Source organism: Pipra filicauda, unplaced genomic scaffold (assembly GCF_003945595.2).
Source record: "Pipra filicauda isolate LSUMZ 115617 unplaced genomic scaffold, ASM394559v2 scaffold41_size5083284_pilon, whole genome shotgun sequence".
Classification (NCBI taxonomy): Eukaryota; Metazoa; Chordata; class Aves; order Passeriformes; family Pipridae; genus Pipra; species Pipra filicauda.
The window spans coordinates 3771447-3790865 of NW_024104554.1; the positions used below are offsets into that span (position 1 = coordinate 3771447).

Sequence of the window (19419 nt, forward strand, 5' to 3'; positions counted from 1 at the left end):
ATGATACAGTGTGAATATCTTTTAATGTATTACTGCTTGGTAATTTTAAACCAAAACACTAATTTTAGTGTTCTTTCCTTTTCAAAATATCATTCGAAATAAAAAGTCAAATCTCATACTCTGCAACAGTTTCTAGTCTACTGTCTTGTTTTGTTCCATACAGGTTTTGGATTTAATTTATCTTCATAATATTTGACTAAGATTTTCCAGAAGTATGTTAGGCAGTATGTCTGTCTTGTTATCTTCTTCATCTCTTGACAAATATAAATGTTTGTGTGCAAACATTCTTTGCTTAATTAAGAGGAAACAGTTGTTCTTCTGTGTTTTAAAGTTTTCTTCAAAATCTTTGTATTTATTAAGAAGTTAAAATTCTTCCTCATTATTCCAAAGTCAAAATTAAAATGCTTCACTTCTTTGGCTTATCTAAAAATACAATTGTAAGAAAGTGAGTTGTCAGTATCAATTTTATTTGGTTTATGTTTCTTCCTATTACGTTTATCAGGACAGTATTGTGACCGTATTTGTTGGTCTTGAAATTATCTATTTAATTTTATAAAACACTGATGTTGCTGAACTGATTATAGTCAGCATTTCTAATGTGTTTACTATGCAATAAAAAGTAAAGTGGTACCACGAGGTAGCATTTTATAACAGGATCTTGTATTTCCTGCCAACTCTGACTTCTCCCTTCCGTGATACTGGCTTTCTGACATTTTTAATTTGGAAGGGAATATGTTGGGTCTCCTTTTCTCTTCCTACCGTATAACCTTTCTGGCATTATTACACCCTGACTGGATTCACTGAACCTAGACTACATGGATAACATTGCTGCACTTATTCCTTTATAATTTTAACTTTCATTTTGTAAAAGTGTCTTGAACCCATGGTGGTGGGTCAGCCCAGGCCAACGGCCAAATGCCCACCCAGCTGCTTGCTCACTCCTTCTCCTCTGTGGAAGAAGGGGAGAAAGTAGAATGAAAAATCTCTTTGGTCAAGATAGACAGGAAGAGCATTTGCTGATTACCATCATGGACAAAATAGACTTGACTTAGGGAAAATTAACTAATTCTATTGCCAGTTAAAATAGATTTGGGTACTGAGAAACAGATGAAAAAATTCAGCCACGATCTTTCTCCCACCACTTTTCCTAAGCTCACTTCTTCATTCCCACCTCCTCAGCTTCTCCCTGAGCCGTGCCCTGCGGTGGGTGCGTCAGAGCCACTGGAACTGGCTGTGTCTGGCACGGCACAGCCCCGGTATCTCCTCACAGAGCCCCCCTGCAGCCCCACTGTCCATACGGGGATACCCAAACCCTGTACACAATTGTCACCCTCCTGATTTCACATCAGGGCATTTGTTAACTCCATGTGCTGCCAATGCAGCAGCATTGACTGCCTGCAGCATATTGACTTGTTGAATTTTTTTCAGCCATACTACTTGGCCTAAGCTTGGATTTTTTTTCAAGGATCAGGCCAAATGTCTTTCCACTTCTCGGACTAAAGAAACCTTTATGTAGGGGTCAGAGATTTAAACAACTTGTTATTTTTTTAATTACATAAACCTCAGAACCTGATTATACAGAAAATTATGAAGTAAAGCACATCGGTTGTTTGAAGTTCTTATATGTAATTTCTTAATTATTTACTTTTTTAAATAGAATAATTCATTATTTGTCTAATTTTTACATTTACTCATAGAAAATATTTCCAATTAGTCTTTGTTGATCATAGATTCCAAAATTCAGTGATTCTGTCAGTACAGTGTAGAAAAAATTGGTTTACTGTCTTTTATAAACATTTTGGTCACATTTAAAAGCATTTGATGTAATAGTGAAGGCTTCATTGGAATTTAGTTTAGCACAAGTCATGAGGTGGTGTGGCTGGGCTACAAGGAGAGCATCAGTTCATTTCAAGGCCTGGTGCAGATACTAATGAAGTTTAGGAAGACCAATTCAGCAACTGGAGACAGAAAAGTGACGGCAGTGTAATTTAAACATATACAATTTTATGCTAAAAGTTTCTTCAGTTTTTATCATGGGTATTTTCCCTCTTAGATTAGTTTATATAGAGATACACTTATAGATGAAATACATAGAATTTCTTGTATTTGTGTTTGAACTGTGTTTTCATGTATGGTCCAATATGACTATTGTAACAGCCTGTTTCATTTTTTGAACATAGAATCATAGAATGACTTAAGTTTGAAGGGACCTTAAAGGCCATCTAGTTCTATCCCCCCTGCTATGGGCAGGGACACCTTCCACTAGACCAGGATGTTCAGAGCTCCATCCATCCTGACCTTGAACCCTTGCAGGGATGAGGCATCCACAACTTCTCTGGGCAACCTCTTCCAGTGCCTCATCACCCTCACAGTATGGAGTTTCTTCCTAATATCTAATCTAAATCTCTTCCTTTTTAGAAACTGTTTCCCCTTGTCCTATCACTAATTGCCCATGTAAAAAGTTGTTCTCCCTCATTTTTATAAGCTTTCTGTAGGTACTGGAAGTACCACTAACAGGTCTCACTAACTAGTGAGACTAACCAGTCTCACTAACTTCAATTCTCTGTGCCTGTCTTCATCGAAGAGGTGCTACAGGTCATCTTCATGGCCTCCTCTGGTCCTGTTCAAACAGGTCTATAATCATCTCCCTCAACCTGCTGCCACATTTCTTTCAGCACAGCCCAGGACACAGATGGTTTTCTGGGCTGTGAGCACACACTGTTGGCTCATATTCAGCTTTTCATCCATGATAAAACCCAAGTCCTTCTCTTCAGCACTCCTCAGTGACTTCTCTCAGTCTGGGATTTCTAGTTTGATGTATTTTAATTAAATTTGGACTATTGAGCTTTACCTCTCTTAAAAATAGATTCATGATTAAAAAACATTCATGATTAAAGTAAAAGTCCATAATCTTCAAATCAGACACTGAAATTAAAAAAAAGATCTAAGTACTGCAGAATGTCAGAAGTATTTAAAAATTATGTTGTAGTTGAACCTTGAATAAAAGATTTGCATACACATTTGTATGTGTATAAATATATTTATTTATATATATAAAAATTAGACATATATGTATGTATAATAGTCTGAAGATAAAGGGAAAAACTGTCTTTTTAACAGTAACAGGGTAGGACTAGCAGAGCTAGAAATCATCTTCAGTCCTAAGTAATAAATGATGTCTAAAATTCTGCAGGAAACAAGGGGCAGAGGATTTCAAGAGACATAGTCTTCTTACACCTTAGAACAAGACATATTGGTTTGCTTTGTAGCCCTGTCACACTTTTGTATGACTTTAAAGAAGCATTCTAATTTTGCTGTACTTTTGTTCCTGGTTACTCCTATTGTAATATCTTGAGATGATTTAATCAGAAATCAGTGATCATAATTTTTTTTCCTCAATGGTTTCTCCCAGAATGAACCTCAGGTTCTCTTTTAATCAATTGTCCACAAAATCTTGACTTGAGTACAACACTCGGAATTCTGGGGGTGAGTATGTAGCACTAGCTGTTTTTGTAGTAAATCATTTAAATGCAGATTGAGCCTCTGGAAAAAAAAAAAAAAAGGAGAAAAAAAGAAAAATGCTTCTAAGTCTGTATGAATGCTCACGTTACCTGTTCAGGGTTTTCATCTCCATCAGACATAAACTGAGTGTTTTTATGTAGGTGAATACGTCAGTCTCTGGGGTAAGCATTATTTTAGGTACACAAATGGAAAAGTTATAATGTTTGAGGTAATCTTGCATCTCACGATGTTGACGTTTTGCTAAAATAGTGGTCTGAAACAACACAACCACCAGCTTCCTCGAAATACATTGAACCATTAAATGAACCTATGGAAATTAGTTTGCTCCAGTTGGTTTCTTTTCTTCCTAATACATGCATGCTCTGGTTGTGCTCATATTAGAGGCCACAAGCCTTAGCATCCATTTCTGACAACCTGGATCCAGGTTGCAGAGCATGAGTGCAGGCCAAGTACAAACCAAATTCAATACCTGTTTCCTGGGAGGCATGGATATGAAACTGGAGAATACCTGTGCCCTGTAGTAGGAACTGAGTTCCCTTAGAGAAGTTATTTGTAGTTCTGCATTTAAAAAGGCACCTTATGTAGTAGCATGTCATGCTTCAAAGTAAATTCTGATAGTTTAAAACATATGGGGATGTGGGGTTGTGTGTGCACGTGTGTGTTCCCTTTTGGTTAGCAAATCCTCACAGACAACAAGACACAAAAATCAAGACTATATTTGAAAAACCAAAGTGTGCTTAATGTGTTACCTGAATCAATCAAACCAAATACTTAAGATATATCAATGTATCTTAATGTGTCTGTCTGTATACACACACAATGTGTTATATCTACATAAACACATGTTTCCCTGCTACCCTATGGCAGTTTTATAAAATCACTTTGTGGAAGTTGTGTTCAGCTGGTATATAAAATCAATTTGTCCAGCAAATTATTTATTCAGGTTGTTCCAGGTTGGTCTTATCTACTCTTTTACATCGTTGGTGTGGCTTGAGCCAAAAGCTATTCTACATTCTTACTCAGAAATGTGTATACTGAGTTTATTATAGATTAACAGGAATGTTGATTTCATTGTAAGGAATGTTCTTTCCATGAGTGATGGTTCTTTGGTTTAAAGTAGCTGTTATTTGTCACACTGACAGGTACACCTACTGCGAAATGCTGGCGATGAAGTTACCATCACCGTTCAGTACCTCAGGGAAGCTCCATCATTTTTAAAGCTCCCATTAGGTAAGAGGAAATTAACGGATAGGAGTAATTTGTTTTCCTCTTTGCCGTATTCTCTTAATAAACTGACAGTGACAGAAATAGGAATTCAATCCTTGAGTGTTTTACAGGAAGAAGTAGAAAATTGTCTGTCTACTTTACTGTTTAACATATAGTAATCTAATGCATACTGCCTTACTCTTTATGTGTAATTTATTCAAAATAAAACTGAAAAAAATTCATTAAAATGCGGTACAGTCGTGGGTGATATCTGAAAGTTTTTCAACAGAAACTTTGCCTGAATACAATAAAATAGTGTTTACAAACATTTGAATCATACATTGACCTTGAAAGGTACTTTCAGGACACCAAACAAATGGATAACATTAATTATGTATATTTCGTAAATTACTTTACTATTTTGATTGGTTTTGTCAGAGAGCAGAATTATGATGTGACAACTGAGTAGTTTAACAGTAGCAATACCAAATTGTGTATGAACAAATGCAGCCAAAGGAAATTTTGGGTTCTTCTGGTTAGCAGATAAAATATTCAAGTTGCACAGTTGTGATCAATGTTGCAGGTAGAAAAGTGTTCATGTCAGCTGACTTAATCAGACCAAATAATTTTGCACCAGTTTATTTTAACAGATTATTCTCCTTCCAAAATAAGCAAAAATATTTGAAATGTGTCTTGTTCTTTGGATTTATTTAAGTTGGGCTCAACTAGGTACTTGTTTTTTTCCTGATTTCAACAGAATCATAGGTGTCATAGTCTAGCTCTTACCATTACAAGAGCACTGGTTGTTTCATCTGGGTTCTTACACCAGTAAAAAGCCAACTTGACAGGCCTCTACTAAGCTGATCTATACCTTTCATGCTAAGACCTTTATTTCAGTTCTCACTGCTTATCATTTGCATTGGAATATAAATTTGAAGAAATCTTATGTTTACATTTTGAGATCTTTGTATAGTCAATGTTTCTTTTGTTTTCCTACTTTTCCTACTAGGTCATAGGACTAATGTCTATAATGCCTTGGATAACTGTGTCCAAGGTTAAACATGGTTTTGCCAAGTTAGCAACATCTTACTAGTAGTTTCTGTGTTGTTGGACATATTAATTTGTGGTTATGATAGTCCTACTAGCACTTGTATCTCATCTTGTAAATTGACATCACATACTTGAACTGTATCACTTTGTTAACCTTGGCTAAGAGCCAAACTCCTACTCAGACTCTGTTTCACTCCCTATCCTCAAACAGAACATGGGGAGAAAACAGAAAGACAAACCTCTAGGTCAAGATAGATGTATTAAGATCACTTACCAATTACCATCACGGCCAAAGCAGAGTCAACATGAGGAAACTTAGGTAAATGTATTGCCTATTAAAATAGATTCAGGCAGTGAGAAACAAAGACAAACAACACTGTCCATCACCTTCTTCACTGACCTTGAAGTTCATTTGATTTTTTTTTTCTCACTCTTTTCCTTACTCCTGTCACTGCTCTTCTGCATTTTGCCCTTTCTTAAACAGTTTCCCAGAAGTGCTACCAACTAATCTGCAGGACTCAGCTGTGCCCTCGAGTGGATCCGTGGGAGCTGGCTGGAACCATCTGTGTCTGGCACAGGGCAGCCCCGACTATGTCCCACCCCTGGAAACACCCCAACCCCCAAAACCTTGCCACTAAGACCCAGTACACACTCTGTGTGAGCTGGCTGCCACCCTCCTTGCAGGTCCAGGAATATTGGTGCCCTCTTTGTACATCATGGGTGTCACTCTCTGGATTTTTAGCCCTAAGCTGTCCGGAGCGGTTACTTTTTTTTTTAAGACTTTTTAAAAGCCTTTTGGTTTGTTATAACCTCGAATTTGTGTCCAGAGAAAAACTACACATTTTTGTCTAAGAGAAATTCTTTTAATTTAGTGAGAAAAATAAGACATTTTGGCAAAAGGTTTTACAGGAGTAAAATACAACCAAGAAAAACATTCGCTAAAATACCCAGCACAAAGACCCATTCCACAGAAAACATCCATTACAAACAATCAATATACTAGTTTTAGTAAAACACAAATCATTGGTTTTAAGTTACCCATAAGAGAAGGAAAAGAGTAACAGAAGATTCACTGCTGCTGGGAAAAGTCTTCAGGACATTTTATGGTAAAACAGGCTGTTTTCAAAATTTTTCTATTTGACAGTTATACTAAATTATCAGAATATTCTGAATTTGGAAAGCTTGCAGTGTGATTAAAAATCATCAGTTTCATTTGATTTTAATTTTGTCTTTTGGAGGTTGCCTATGACATGATTAGCAAGTTCAATAAATGAGTTTTTATTTATATACAAGATGTGTCCAGTATTATTCAGTAATGTTAACCACAAGACAAATTGTTTCAAATAGTAAAGTCTTACTGACTGCTTGCTGTACATTGATCTGCTGTAGTGTGTTTTGAGGGTTGTTTGTTATTTAGAGATTTAGTGTAATTCACGGACTGAAATAAACACCCCCTTGTTGAGGGGACTCTGAGTTGACCAGAACTTTCATAGGGATCTTTCTAGGTCTCGAAAGCCTAAGGCTTTTGAAGTTTTATTAAAATAAGTAGTAGAATGTCTTACTTTTTAAACTGAAAAATTGTAATGATTCTTTCTAAAGGATTATAAAAGGATTTTTAAACAGCTCCTACTTGTTCCACAGTAAATGTGTTCTTGTTTCAGGTTTAGTGTCAGCTAACTTGGTGATTTCCTGAGTTACTGCTGGTTCTTCAAAATCCCCTGTGATCCGTACAAAGTTTCTTTCCCTCACCATGTAGTTCTGCTTTTTTTTTCATGCTACCCCCTGGAGTGTCTCAGTGTTGTGAACTACAGACTCCCATATCCTTGCCATCTCTCTGTCTCTCTGACCCCTTCTCACTTTGCAGAGTATGTTGTATGGGTTTGCTTTTTTTTCTCTGAGCATACTCAGCTATTGCTCAGGCAAAGGTAAAGATCAGGCAAAGGTCTTTTCCTCTCCCACAGGATACTTCCCAACCCAGCTCTCTTAAAAGAACAAGCCACAGATGAGAATAAGCAAATCAAACAGATAATGCCCGTCCTAGAGTAAGTTTGATTTTTCTTAGGCTGACTGTCTATGGTGGAATAAGAGAACATCTAGGCAGTAATGATTGCTGGAAATCTCACAACATACCAAATACCTTTTTTTCTGACATCAGTACCCAGCAGGACACTCTATTGTGGTCATGGAGTGGGGAGTTATCTGTAGCAGATGTTTTATTTTACATAAACACTCTGATAGCCTGTCTCAAACTAATGTTCCAGAGTTTGGACTGGTGCCTTCCACTTGATTGGGAGTCTCATCTACTTAGGCAAGAACTGCAGTAGCAGAGTGTATGTCCATACTGTGTTTTGTTGTAAGAACAGGGAGGAAAGACTACCTAGTTACCCTAGGGCTGCCATGCAAGAAGGCAGAGTTCCTTGGAGAGATAAGAGCAGTGCACCTTCCAGGAAAGTAGTTGAGCATATGCATGGAAGTTTTTAAAATGTTGAATGAGGTCATTAAGGAGTAGTCCATGAGTAAGTGAGGCAGAAAAGGCAGGGAGCAGACTAAAAGATTTGTGAACTTGTTTTCAATCAAGTGGTAGATGTGGCATAGTCTGAGAGAGGCTGTGTAGTTTGTTGTGACTCAGAAAATGAAAGAAAGTTGCTGAATTGAAAAGCAAGTCTGCTGGGACATTGCGGGAGGAGGGAAATTTTTTCCTTAACCTTTTATTCTTAGCTTTCTCATGTGATGGTTACCAGTTTTCTCTACTTAAAAATAATTATTTATTTATTCTGCTGTAGTATTTTATGTTATGGTAAGCCCTGGATTTAGGGATTTTTAAATACCTAAATTCATGTCTTTTGATATGCTCAAATTGCTGAATAGGTGGAATAATTCCACTTTCAGAATCTGATTGACTCATGGACCTGTGATAGTTGTCTACTGCTGGAGACAGTGGGATTGCTCAGCAGGCAGACTCTTCATTGAAGAATTTAGTGCCAACTTTTTTTCAGTATTTTTCTTAAAAAATTTAGACATTTTCTTCTGTTCTGTCAAGTCACCATGGTCATCTATGAGTAAGAACTCTGTTTTTGTGGTCTACTGTATGTGTAAGGACCTACAAAATATTGTAGCTACCAAGGTCGGTGCTTGCCTTAGATGCATAAGAGCAAAGCATAATGACTCCTTCTGCTTTACATCATCTAACACTGTACAGAAAGGACTCCAAACAAAAACATGCTGAAATTCAGAGACCTCAGAGATAAGCTGAATTCTTAGACCTCAGCACTGAACTGACAGAGATTTGTAATGGAGAAAATGCACTTTTGTTGAATTTAGTTCCATTTTGCTAAATCTTCCAGATATATAGGATAGATACATACAAAAATAAATGCCTAAGAATGCCTTTTTGACTTCTGTGATGTTAGACTTGACAGGCCTATAACGTGAAATGATTTACAGACAACTTCAGGTGAATTGTTTAGATGGAAAAATGAGTTTTCAGTGATTATGAATATAATGCTGTGCAACTGATTTTATGTGTGTTATTGATAAGACCAAGTGCTGTCTGACAGTAATTGTATATTATTGATGCTATTTGTTAACATTTTACATTTAAGCAGAAATTACACAATGATGTGACTTTGTGCTGTTTCCATTATTATATGTTGCAAAAGCATTAAGCTTTCCTGGAGTCACTTTTAACTACTAAAGTAGGATCATGATGCATAACTGCTAAAAGGAGAGATATTTTGAAGAGTATAACTGTGTAGTCTTAGGGTATTGACATAGTATCAGCAATTCAGGATGATTGTTTGCTTTCAATTTTTGAATTTGAGAAGGAGCATCTTTCTTGAAAGTAATTGGCATTTTAAGGAAAAGATATATGTTAGTAAAGTTATGTGTCCAGTTAGTATTTGCATGAAAGTTTCCTGTTAGCTTTGTTCATAAATACAGTCCACGGCTATACTCAAGTGGAGACTTTCAAGACTTGGTAGGAAATTTACTTATTAAATTAATGGGTTTTGTGTAACTGATTTTCTTATTTGGTTTTGAATATCCCATTGTCAGTGAAAAAAAGGCTTAATCCTGCAGATGGTTAAACATATAAATAGTTCTCATGAGTACAGCCTTTATAAGATGACATCTAGCTACCTTTTTTCTTTCTAGACATTAAATGTAGCATACAGACTTTCTATTGACTGTCTTTCTAAAATGCAAGTAGTATTTCTGTCTTGGTGTGGTGAATCATATTGAGAATTCTTCTTGTGTTTTACAGTTGGAATAGATATTGTCTGATATCTACATGTGGTTTTATCATAAGTATTTATTTGTCATGATCTGATTTCCAGGTTCCCCTGGACCATCCAGTGATCATAGCAGTGGAGCTTCATCACCTCTCTTTGACAGTGGCTTACATTTAAATGGAAACTCAACTAACACGGTAAGCAAATGAGTAGTAAAAACATGGTGTAAGCTATGTAAGTTCTCTTCCCATTTTGAGCTTCGAAATGCTAGTGTAAGACTACCCTAATTCTATTGGTTGTTTACATGTTTGTTTGATTGATTTTTAAGTGCTTATACTGTAAAATTCCGTACTTAAAAAGTCACCAACATGGGGCCCTGGAATGCTAGGTTCTTACTCTGAGGCAGCTGAGAAGATTGTAGGAATGAGCACAGTAAGATTTATTCATAGTTTACATGAATTCATCTGAACTTTTGTCATACTTTGTTGAATTATAGCATTGTACTATTGAATTTAATCCAGCTAGAGATGCTGAAATGCACATGGAATTCAGAAAATAGTGTAAAGTTGAATTCTTGAGGCAAACTTTTTTGATAGGAATCTTCAGTGTCTGAAAAAACATATTTAGATATGATAACATAAATGCATTATATACAATAAATAAATAATAAATGGAAATATGCTTTTCTGGGCTGATACTTGTACTTTAGTGCTTGGTGTCCAAACTGGTCATAGATACAGAAAGTTTCATGTTTATTTGTTTGTAATTATCCAGATAATTATTACCTCTAATTACCTTGTACTGTTGTCTTAATAAAGAGCCCAAATCTGTCCTCGGGGTTCAGCATTTTGCAATGCCTGTCTACCAGGTGCTCTGTAGACAAAGTCCTTTCTGCAAAGCACTTACATTGTGAGAAGGTGGCTATCATCAGATGATTGCCTGTGATTGCATTAGCATGTTTTAGTAAATTATTGCCTATTAAGTACTAGAATGAATGTGCAATAACAATTTTTAATAATAATTATTACAGTACTTTGGGAATTGCACACTGAATTCTATGCATTATAAAAACAAATAAGTGGCTGGAGTGGTGTAGACTTGTAACAGAGTCATTTAGATTTAGTTGTCAAGGTAACACACAAAAACTTGTTTATAAGTTTGAAATATAAGTGGAAAACCAGAAAGTAAAAGGGACTACTAAGGTTCTAACTTGCTTTTATACAGCACTTAATTTTTCTGAAGCTTGACATAAAGTCACATGAAGACCTATGTATGCACCAGACACTATGACCTAGAAGTGGAATAAAGCAGAACAATCTACCTAGTGCATTGTAAAAGTCATAATCTCCCTTTGTAGTAAACAAAATGAAAAATTACCAGATTCTTATTGTGAAATACAAGAGCAAGGTTCTAAGTACTTTGAGCAGGAATGACTGGCTTTTGAGATGGTTGACTCTCAAACTAAGCTGTGAGTGTAACTGAGCTGTGATCACATCTAAAAGTGGTTATAAATGTGTATCAATCTAGTGAGTGCTTCTCTTTTTTTAAATTGGATATTTTCATTTTTATGGTAAAGTAAGAGCAGAACTGACGTTTCCTCTAACAGTATTGCCCAGCAAGAGTAATGATATTTAAATCCCTTTTTTATGTCACCCTGGTAGGGGAGATCTGACTCAGCCTTAATATTGCATCTTGCAAGTTTGTGTTGCAGTTGTATGTACCTTCCTAACCACACTCAAATCCATGCCATATTAGACAATGCATCTGTATTTATGAGTGGAAATGCTGCTTCAAATAGCACACAATGGAAAGGAAAGGACAGAAATGAGAGGTAAGGAATTAGTGTTATGCCAGTTTTACCAAGCTGTCATACAGCATGTCTGTTCTGAAAAACAATAATACAGAGGCACTAGACCTAGGTTGTATCATATAGACAGTACTTTAGCCATCTTAACAGCAAGCTCTTTCTGCCTAATACCATTATACCATTTTCAGTCTGGTGCTAGCTTGCCTCTGTTAGATCTGTCTTTATCACCTCTGCTGTGAAGCATCTGTTATATGTGATGTGATATCATCCTCAGGATTTATATACATCCTTTCTGTAATATCAGAGCAGTTTGCAGTATAGCACTTTAAACAGGGTTATCTGGAACCCAGAGAAATGAGCTGAAGTGCTCTCTTCACACCTAATTATTTTGTGCTTGGGCACTGTGACAAATGCTACAGGGATTGGCAGTGGCAATTATATTCATCTGTACCTTATAAGTGGTTTATTAAACACAATGTGAAATTCTAGAGGGGAAGATAAAACATACAAAGGAGGTGGTCTCTAGGCCAGTGAGTACAGGTTGTTTACCTGGAGCATTCTAACTACAAAACAATGAAGAAAATCCTGTAGAGATATTTTCCTAGATGTCTAAATATCCTAGACATCCAGGCCAGCTCCCTGGAGAAATTGGTGGTGAAAAAAAAGACCAGAAATAAAGTGAATTGCTGTTTAAGACACCATGGAATAGTATGACAGTTACAATGCAAAGGCACAATGTAGTAGATTTTCATTTGTCTGAGAATCCAGCTTCCCTGAATTATCTAAAAGTAATTTACTAAAAAGTGAAGTGAGAGCGGAGTAAATTATTTTCTGTGTTCATGTAATTTAAAAACTCTTAATTTAATTTTGATAGTATATTAAGTTTAGTTGGTTAGATGGAACTAAACAGGCACTTAAAATTTCCTGAATTGCTTTAAAATATTTTTTCTTCGATGCCTTTATTTCAGCTGCTAAATTGAACAGTTTTACTTTAAAAAAGGCCTACTTCACCAACAAGTGAAGTTTTTAAAAAAGGAAAAATACAAATGCTTAGCTCTTGGTGGGACCAGTAGAAGGCTACATCTTTAGTGTCTATGATAGTTCTGGTTCCAAAGACTCTATCCCAAGCACTGAAAGGCAGAAAGGAGAGAGGATAAGAGAAAGGGAGTTGGAGACTTCTGTTCTGAGAGTAAAACCATTCTGATGGATACTTTAGGGGAATGCATGACCAGAGCGTTAAACTGAGATAGAACGGGTTTTATTCTTTTAAATCCTCCTGTGGTGTCTTCCAATTCGGTATAAACACACTACTGATCATTCTTAAGGTTTATTTTATTCTTTAATTTTTATCATCCTGTAGCTCACTTTGAGAAATTTTAGTTCTTTTCTATTAGAATGGTTTTGCATGTGATACCGATTGCCTCTGCCAACTCTTCATCTGAAACTCCATGATTTTCTAACTGAATATGAGAGCAATGTAACTTCAAATTGACTTCCAGGTCACGGTGTGTCATTTGGTAATGATTTTGGTAAAACGACTAATGTATTAAATACAAAAAATAGCTCATTCAGAGTCTTCCATTTATTTGCTGAAGGGAAACAAAATAGATGAACACAGCCAGCTACACTTAAATAGTTTGGACTGCTGCTGTGCTGAGGACCTTTATGAAATGAGATAAACACGCTGCAAATAAGTGTGCTCTTTTTTCTCAATTAATAAAACATGAAGTGACTAACCATTTTCCTTATCAGGGAAAAATAATCCAAATTTTCTGTTTCTGACTGCACCTCTCAGAAATCATAGCAGTAGAAGCTGCAAAGAGCCTTTTAAATTACATCTTCCTGCTCCACTATTATAGAACTGTAAGGAAATGTTTTTGATATAGAGGATTGATATTGCTTGATTTCGATTTAGCTGTACAGAAGTGATGTGTTTGTCTAATTCTGATTAGAGTTGATTGGGACTTTCACTATGATATTAGTGAAGCAAATAAAAGGTATTTTTAAAAGTCTTACCTTTTAATAACATTGATCCACACTGTCACTGCTAATCCATTTAGCAGACTTATTTCTTCTAGTATTCATGAGGTTGGTCATTTCATATGCACAGAAATTAAGCACTTGTTTAATTTCCCAGTGAAGTTTAGTCAAATGTGGGGTTAGGTTTGGTTTGGGTTTTTTTTTGTTTTGTTTTTAACTGAGAGCCTTAACAAAAGGTGATGAAAGGAAATATGGCGTGGAAAATACAAAGAAAGTCTTACCTCATCATCATCATGGCTAGGCTTTGGGAACCTAGCTGCTGAATAAATGGATGCTGAACAATATTTGCTGATTTATGACATCTAATACTAGTTTAAAAAGTGCTCACTTAAACCACTGAAAATTAATCTGATATTCACACACCTGCAAGGAAGAAAGCTTGAATTTTTAAGCAGGGGCTGGACTAAATCCAAGTCTGTTTTCACTGGAAGTCAAAGACCAATAAAGGTCAGATAAAAGATTATGGCTTTGTTATTTATCTTTCAGAAAAAAGTACAACAGGATCACAATGGAACTATTATGCCAAGCAGAAAGAAGTAACTTGCATTTGTTAGGCATCTGGTTTCATTTTTTAATTGTACATATTTTCCCCATACACAGCCCTTGCATATGAATACATTGGTTCTTTTAGTTATTAGGAATTTGTTCATTTTAATTTGTGGTAGCAGCAAAAAGAAAACGGCTTCAGAGATAAAGCCCAATTTATTTATTTTTTTATAATTTCTGATAGAAATTGGTCCTGTCCTTTATCCTTATCCATTCCTTTTTTTTTTTTTTTAGATTACATGTAAAATTAAGATATTGAGTCCTTTGCTTACTTGATGAATTATAGGGAGTGATTCATCTGACTAGTCACCGCAAAATCTGCCTTTAGAGAGAGTTGTATTGCTCTGTATTGCTCCTGAGTGTATTAAGTACCTTTTATTTGCACAGATAGATAAATGAGTTTTGAGGAGTGGTGTTATTTTTTAGTGAATGATGCCCTTCTGTTTGACTTATAATTTAGGAGTACAGTATGAAAGCTGTACAGGAATTAAATTTGCATTTGATTCTTGGATAAAATAATCTTTTTTTTCTCTTATTATCTGTTCCTCTGTCTATACAAAGGTGCAAAATGGACCACTTCAGATCAGAGTTAGATTATAAAGAGAAGTTAGAAATTTAAAGCTCTCTTAGAAGCAAATGTGAGAAAACAAAATGATGGCGATTTCTCACCTGTTGCCAACATGGTGAACAGAAAGAGCCACCATCTTTCATGTGTTTCAGCAGGGAGCATCAGAAGTACTTGTTTGGAGGGAAATATACAGGGCAGCATTCATGAGGTTGAAGACTAAATGAAGAAGCTGAAGTGTTAGAGGAAATGAAAGCAAGGTTTTTCTTTTTTTTTTTTCCCCCCCCAAACTAGACAGATCTGTTGCCCTGAGTTAGTGTTTGATTACTGTCCCAAATACCAGGCCTTGGTAATGATCAGTGTGGAAGCAGAGAGACATGTAGTGATGAGCTGTTTCTATGTTTGATGTTAGCATCAATGAACTCCAGCAGTTCAGGTACATGTGTAACTGTCTTGTAGTGAAAAATAGCAAAACTGAGGTAGTGAGTTCTCCCACAAAGTTGCATCCATGGCCATTCCACAAGTTCCTGCAACAAATTGACTCTTACTGAGCTTCTAGTTAGTGATAGACACAAGAGTCAAGGCTCAGAGTTATCCTAACCTTGAGCTAATTTTTCTAAGCAAGGACAGGTGCCCCATTTGGGGATATAAAAGGCTGCCAAAAGCTGTCTCTACCAGCTGAAGTTTGGGTACACTTGCATTTGTAGTGTAACACCATAATGATCTCAACATTGTACTTTTCGTTATTTTTCTTATATATTTATTATTTTCTTATATATTTCTGACTGCTATTGTAGTTTTTGAGGAGTCATAATTACTTCCTGCTTTTTGTGCTGAGATTTAATATAAACTACTCTGGCCCCTGTCCCCTATCCCCAAAGGAATAATATGTCTGGGAAGTTGTTCCAGGCAAGGTTGTTGAGGTTACCCGGGAACCAATTACATACTAGCCCAAGGGAAACAAAGAAAAAGGTGGGAGATTCTGTCAAATAGTCCATATGTATTCTCTAAAAATATCTTACTTAGGCTTGTACCCTATTGGTTCATTAAAAAAATAATAACGTGTTAGCTCCTAGCAGCACAACTGTAATGAAATATTCATTAATATTTCCATTGTAAATCACCTCTGGAGAAACTTACATAATTGAAAGGTTTTTAATTTGTTCCTCACCAGTAGATTAGTAATCCAATTGATTTAAATGCATAGCTACTGCAGTGAAAAGAGCAGTAAGTCCCTAGCATGTACTGCTCTGCAGGCTCTCCATGCAAACATCATATATAGGTGCTAAATCTCTGCAAACTCATCCATTAATTAAACAAATTAAATGTCATAAAGTCATTGAAATTTCAGAAGCATGCAGCATTAGAATTAAAAGTGTTTCTTTTCTGTGATAGGAAGGAGAGGTTTCACATGCTGCTTTACTTTCCTCTCATTTCATTAAACGTCTGTCAACTAAGTTATTGTAGAATAGAGACGTGTAATTAAAAGTTACTGCTTTCACTGAATTTTGAAGCCATCATATTACATGTCCAAATTGTTACTTCATCTGAAAAAGCTTGTTTCCTTATAGAAGCCTTTATCTATTAAATGATTTGATGATGCATACTTTAGCAGATAATTACTGTCTTCTTAGAGCCATCACAGAATTGTGCACCTGCATCTAAAAATTCCATTAAAAAACGTAAATATAGACCCTCTCCTGAATACATGTTGCATCAAAGGGATGCACGGGTATTTTGATATGATAATTAAATCCCTCTGAATTATAAGACAAGCTGAAAACTCTGACTCCTCTTTACAGTAGTTACCACCATAATTTGTTTTATTAGCTGGGCGTCACAGGAGTTTCACTCATGTCTCTACTCCTGGCTGAACATTTGGTATTTGTGTTGTTGAACAATTAAAGTAAGGTAATGTAAGACTCTTTTACTGCTATATGGAGCAGTCTTGTTTTCTTCTCCAAGCAGCATACAGCCTCTGCTTCCTATATGTCCCTGCAATAAGTATTAGCAAATGCTCAGCCACACATAGGTCAGATAAGTTCATGGATACACTAAAAACTAACCTACTTATATAAAAAAAATATATGTAATATATATACAATATATACAAGTATTTCAGTCACTGACCTGACTAAAAACTATAGAGAGAACACACCCAATTCACTATGAGTTGAATGGTTGCTGGTGCAAGAAATTATGTAACTAATTCTCTTCCCCCAAATAAGTGTAAGACAAATCTTGCTATTTGAAAATCATATTATATTGAAGGCTTTCTTTTGAGAATGCTGTAATAGTTTTAGTAATGGAGCTTTGACAAAATGCACTCCAGTTTGCACCAAAAAGATGCAAGAAAGGTAGTATTTTCTAATCTTAAAGTTTTTAACAAAATCCAGTGAAACTTATTGGCCAATGTTTTCAGTTATACCTTAAGGAAATGAAGCTATGCCAAGACATTTTAGCTTTCCAGAGTTCAAGGCATATCTGGAAGCCACTCTTAGTCATATTCATTTAGTATTAGGTAGTCCTGCGAGAAGCAGGGATTTGGACTCAGTGATCTTTATGGGTCCCTTTCAACTTGAGATATTCTGTGGTTCTATATTTCTATGATTTCAGCCTCAGAGTTGTTTTTTCTAGGAAAATATATCAATATATAAGCATCAAATATATTAATGTTGCTACCATTTTCACATGCATATTTTACAGGGAAATATTTTATATTCTTTTCAGTAATCCTCAGAAATGCTCACTAAAATGGAAACAGCAAAAATTACCTTGAGACATAAATAACAGCATCATCATTGTCATCTCTTTTTGGACCAGTGTCAACAAGGACAGTAATCTAGAATTAGTCATATGTCTTACATTTATATGTTCTTGGTAGAAATACAGGTTTATGGAGCAGGATCAAGACTTAATGATGCACTTTGAAATATTAAATCCTCTAAAGCAAAAAATGGATACATTCCAAATTATCAGTAAAAGGTTATATTTTTTCTAATGGATATCACACTTGATTCTTATTTCATGATATAGTACAATCATAGACTCATTTAGATTAGAAAAGACCTCTGTGATCATCGAGTCCAACCCAAGCTTAACCCAGAATGGCCAAGTCCACCACCAAACCATGTTTCTAGGCACTCTGTCTACACATCTTTTAAATATCCCTAGGGACAGTGACTCAGTCACTTCCCTGGACAGCCTGTTCCGCTGCTTGACAACCCTTTCTGTGAAGGAATTTTTCCTAATATCAAACCTAAAATATATAGTAAAAATACTATATATACTAAAACTGGTATAACCAAGGCTGTTTCTTTTTGACCCATTGCTTGTTATTTTGGAAAAGAGACTGATCCCCACCTGGCTACAGCCTCCTTTCAGGTAGTTGTAGAGAGTGATGAGGTCCCCCCAGAGCCACCTTTTCTCCAGCCATTGGCCTTCTTGGCCACTTGGACACTCTGCTGGCTCACATTCAGCTGGCTGTCAACCAGCACCCCCAGGTCCTTTTCCACTGGGCAGTTTTCCAGCCACTCTGCCCCAAGCCTGTAGCTCTGCATGGGGTTGCTGTGACTCAAGTTCAGGACCTGACACTTGGTCTTTTTAAACCTTGTTTGGTCCATCAATCCAGCCTGTCCAGATCCCTCTGCAGAGCCTTCCTACCTTCCAGCAGATCAACACTCCCACCCAACTTGGTGTCATCTACAGACTGACTGAGGGTGCCTTGATAAAGATATGGAACAGGACTGGGCCTTGGGGATCATGACTTGTGACCAGCTGACAGCACCATTCACCACTGCTCTCTGGGCTCAGCTTTCCAGCCAGTTTTTTACGCAGCTAGCAGTGCACCTGTCCAAGCCATGAGCTCTCAGCTTTTCCAGGAGAATGCTGTGAAAGGCAGAGTCGAAGAGTTTATTGAAGTACAGGTAGACAACATCCACAGCCTTTCCCTCATCCACTAGGCCAATAACCCTGTCATAGAAGACCAGGCTGGTCAAGCAGCCTTTCCTAAAACCATGCTGCCTGTGCTTGATTACCTTGTTGTCCTGCACATGCCACATGACGGCACTCATGATGGTTGCTGGTCAAAGGCCCATCCAACCTGGCCTTGGATACTTCCAAGGATGGGGCATCAAGACTTGCCTTTCTACAAAGCAGATAGTGTTTGTTGTATGCGATGAAAAGCATATTTAAAAGCAAGATTAACCATGATGAGTAATGTGATCCTGAGTATTTCTGATTCCAAATTAAGTAACCCAGCTTCAACCTTCCTGAAGCCCATGTTTAACAAAAGAGCAGTATGTCAACCTAAAATAACACTTTGGCTGCTTTCAAGGTGTGGCACTAGTACAGCTCCGCAAATTTGATGTCACAAAAAGATGAAAAGTTGACAGTCCCAGCCAGTTGGGATCTTTTGCCTTCCTTCCTATGTTCTTAGTGGAAACTTAATTACA

General features: G+C 36.5%; 1 protein-coding gene across 1 annotated transcript in view; it reads left to right on the top strand.

Annotated features, from left to right (window-relative positions):
* Positions 1–19419, top strand: part of SNTG2 (syntrophin gamma 2) — a 238822-nt gene that overhangs the window by 152179 nt on the left and 67224 nt on the right. The window contains exons 7-8 of the mRNA XM_039385545.1: positions 4665–4752; positions 10113–10204. Of these exons, the coding sequence (XP_039241479.1) occupies positions 4665–4752; positions 10113–10204 (180 nt within the window). The remainder of the gene's footprint in view (positions 1–4664; positions 4753–10112; positions 10205–19419) is intronic.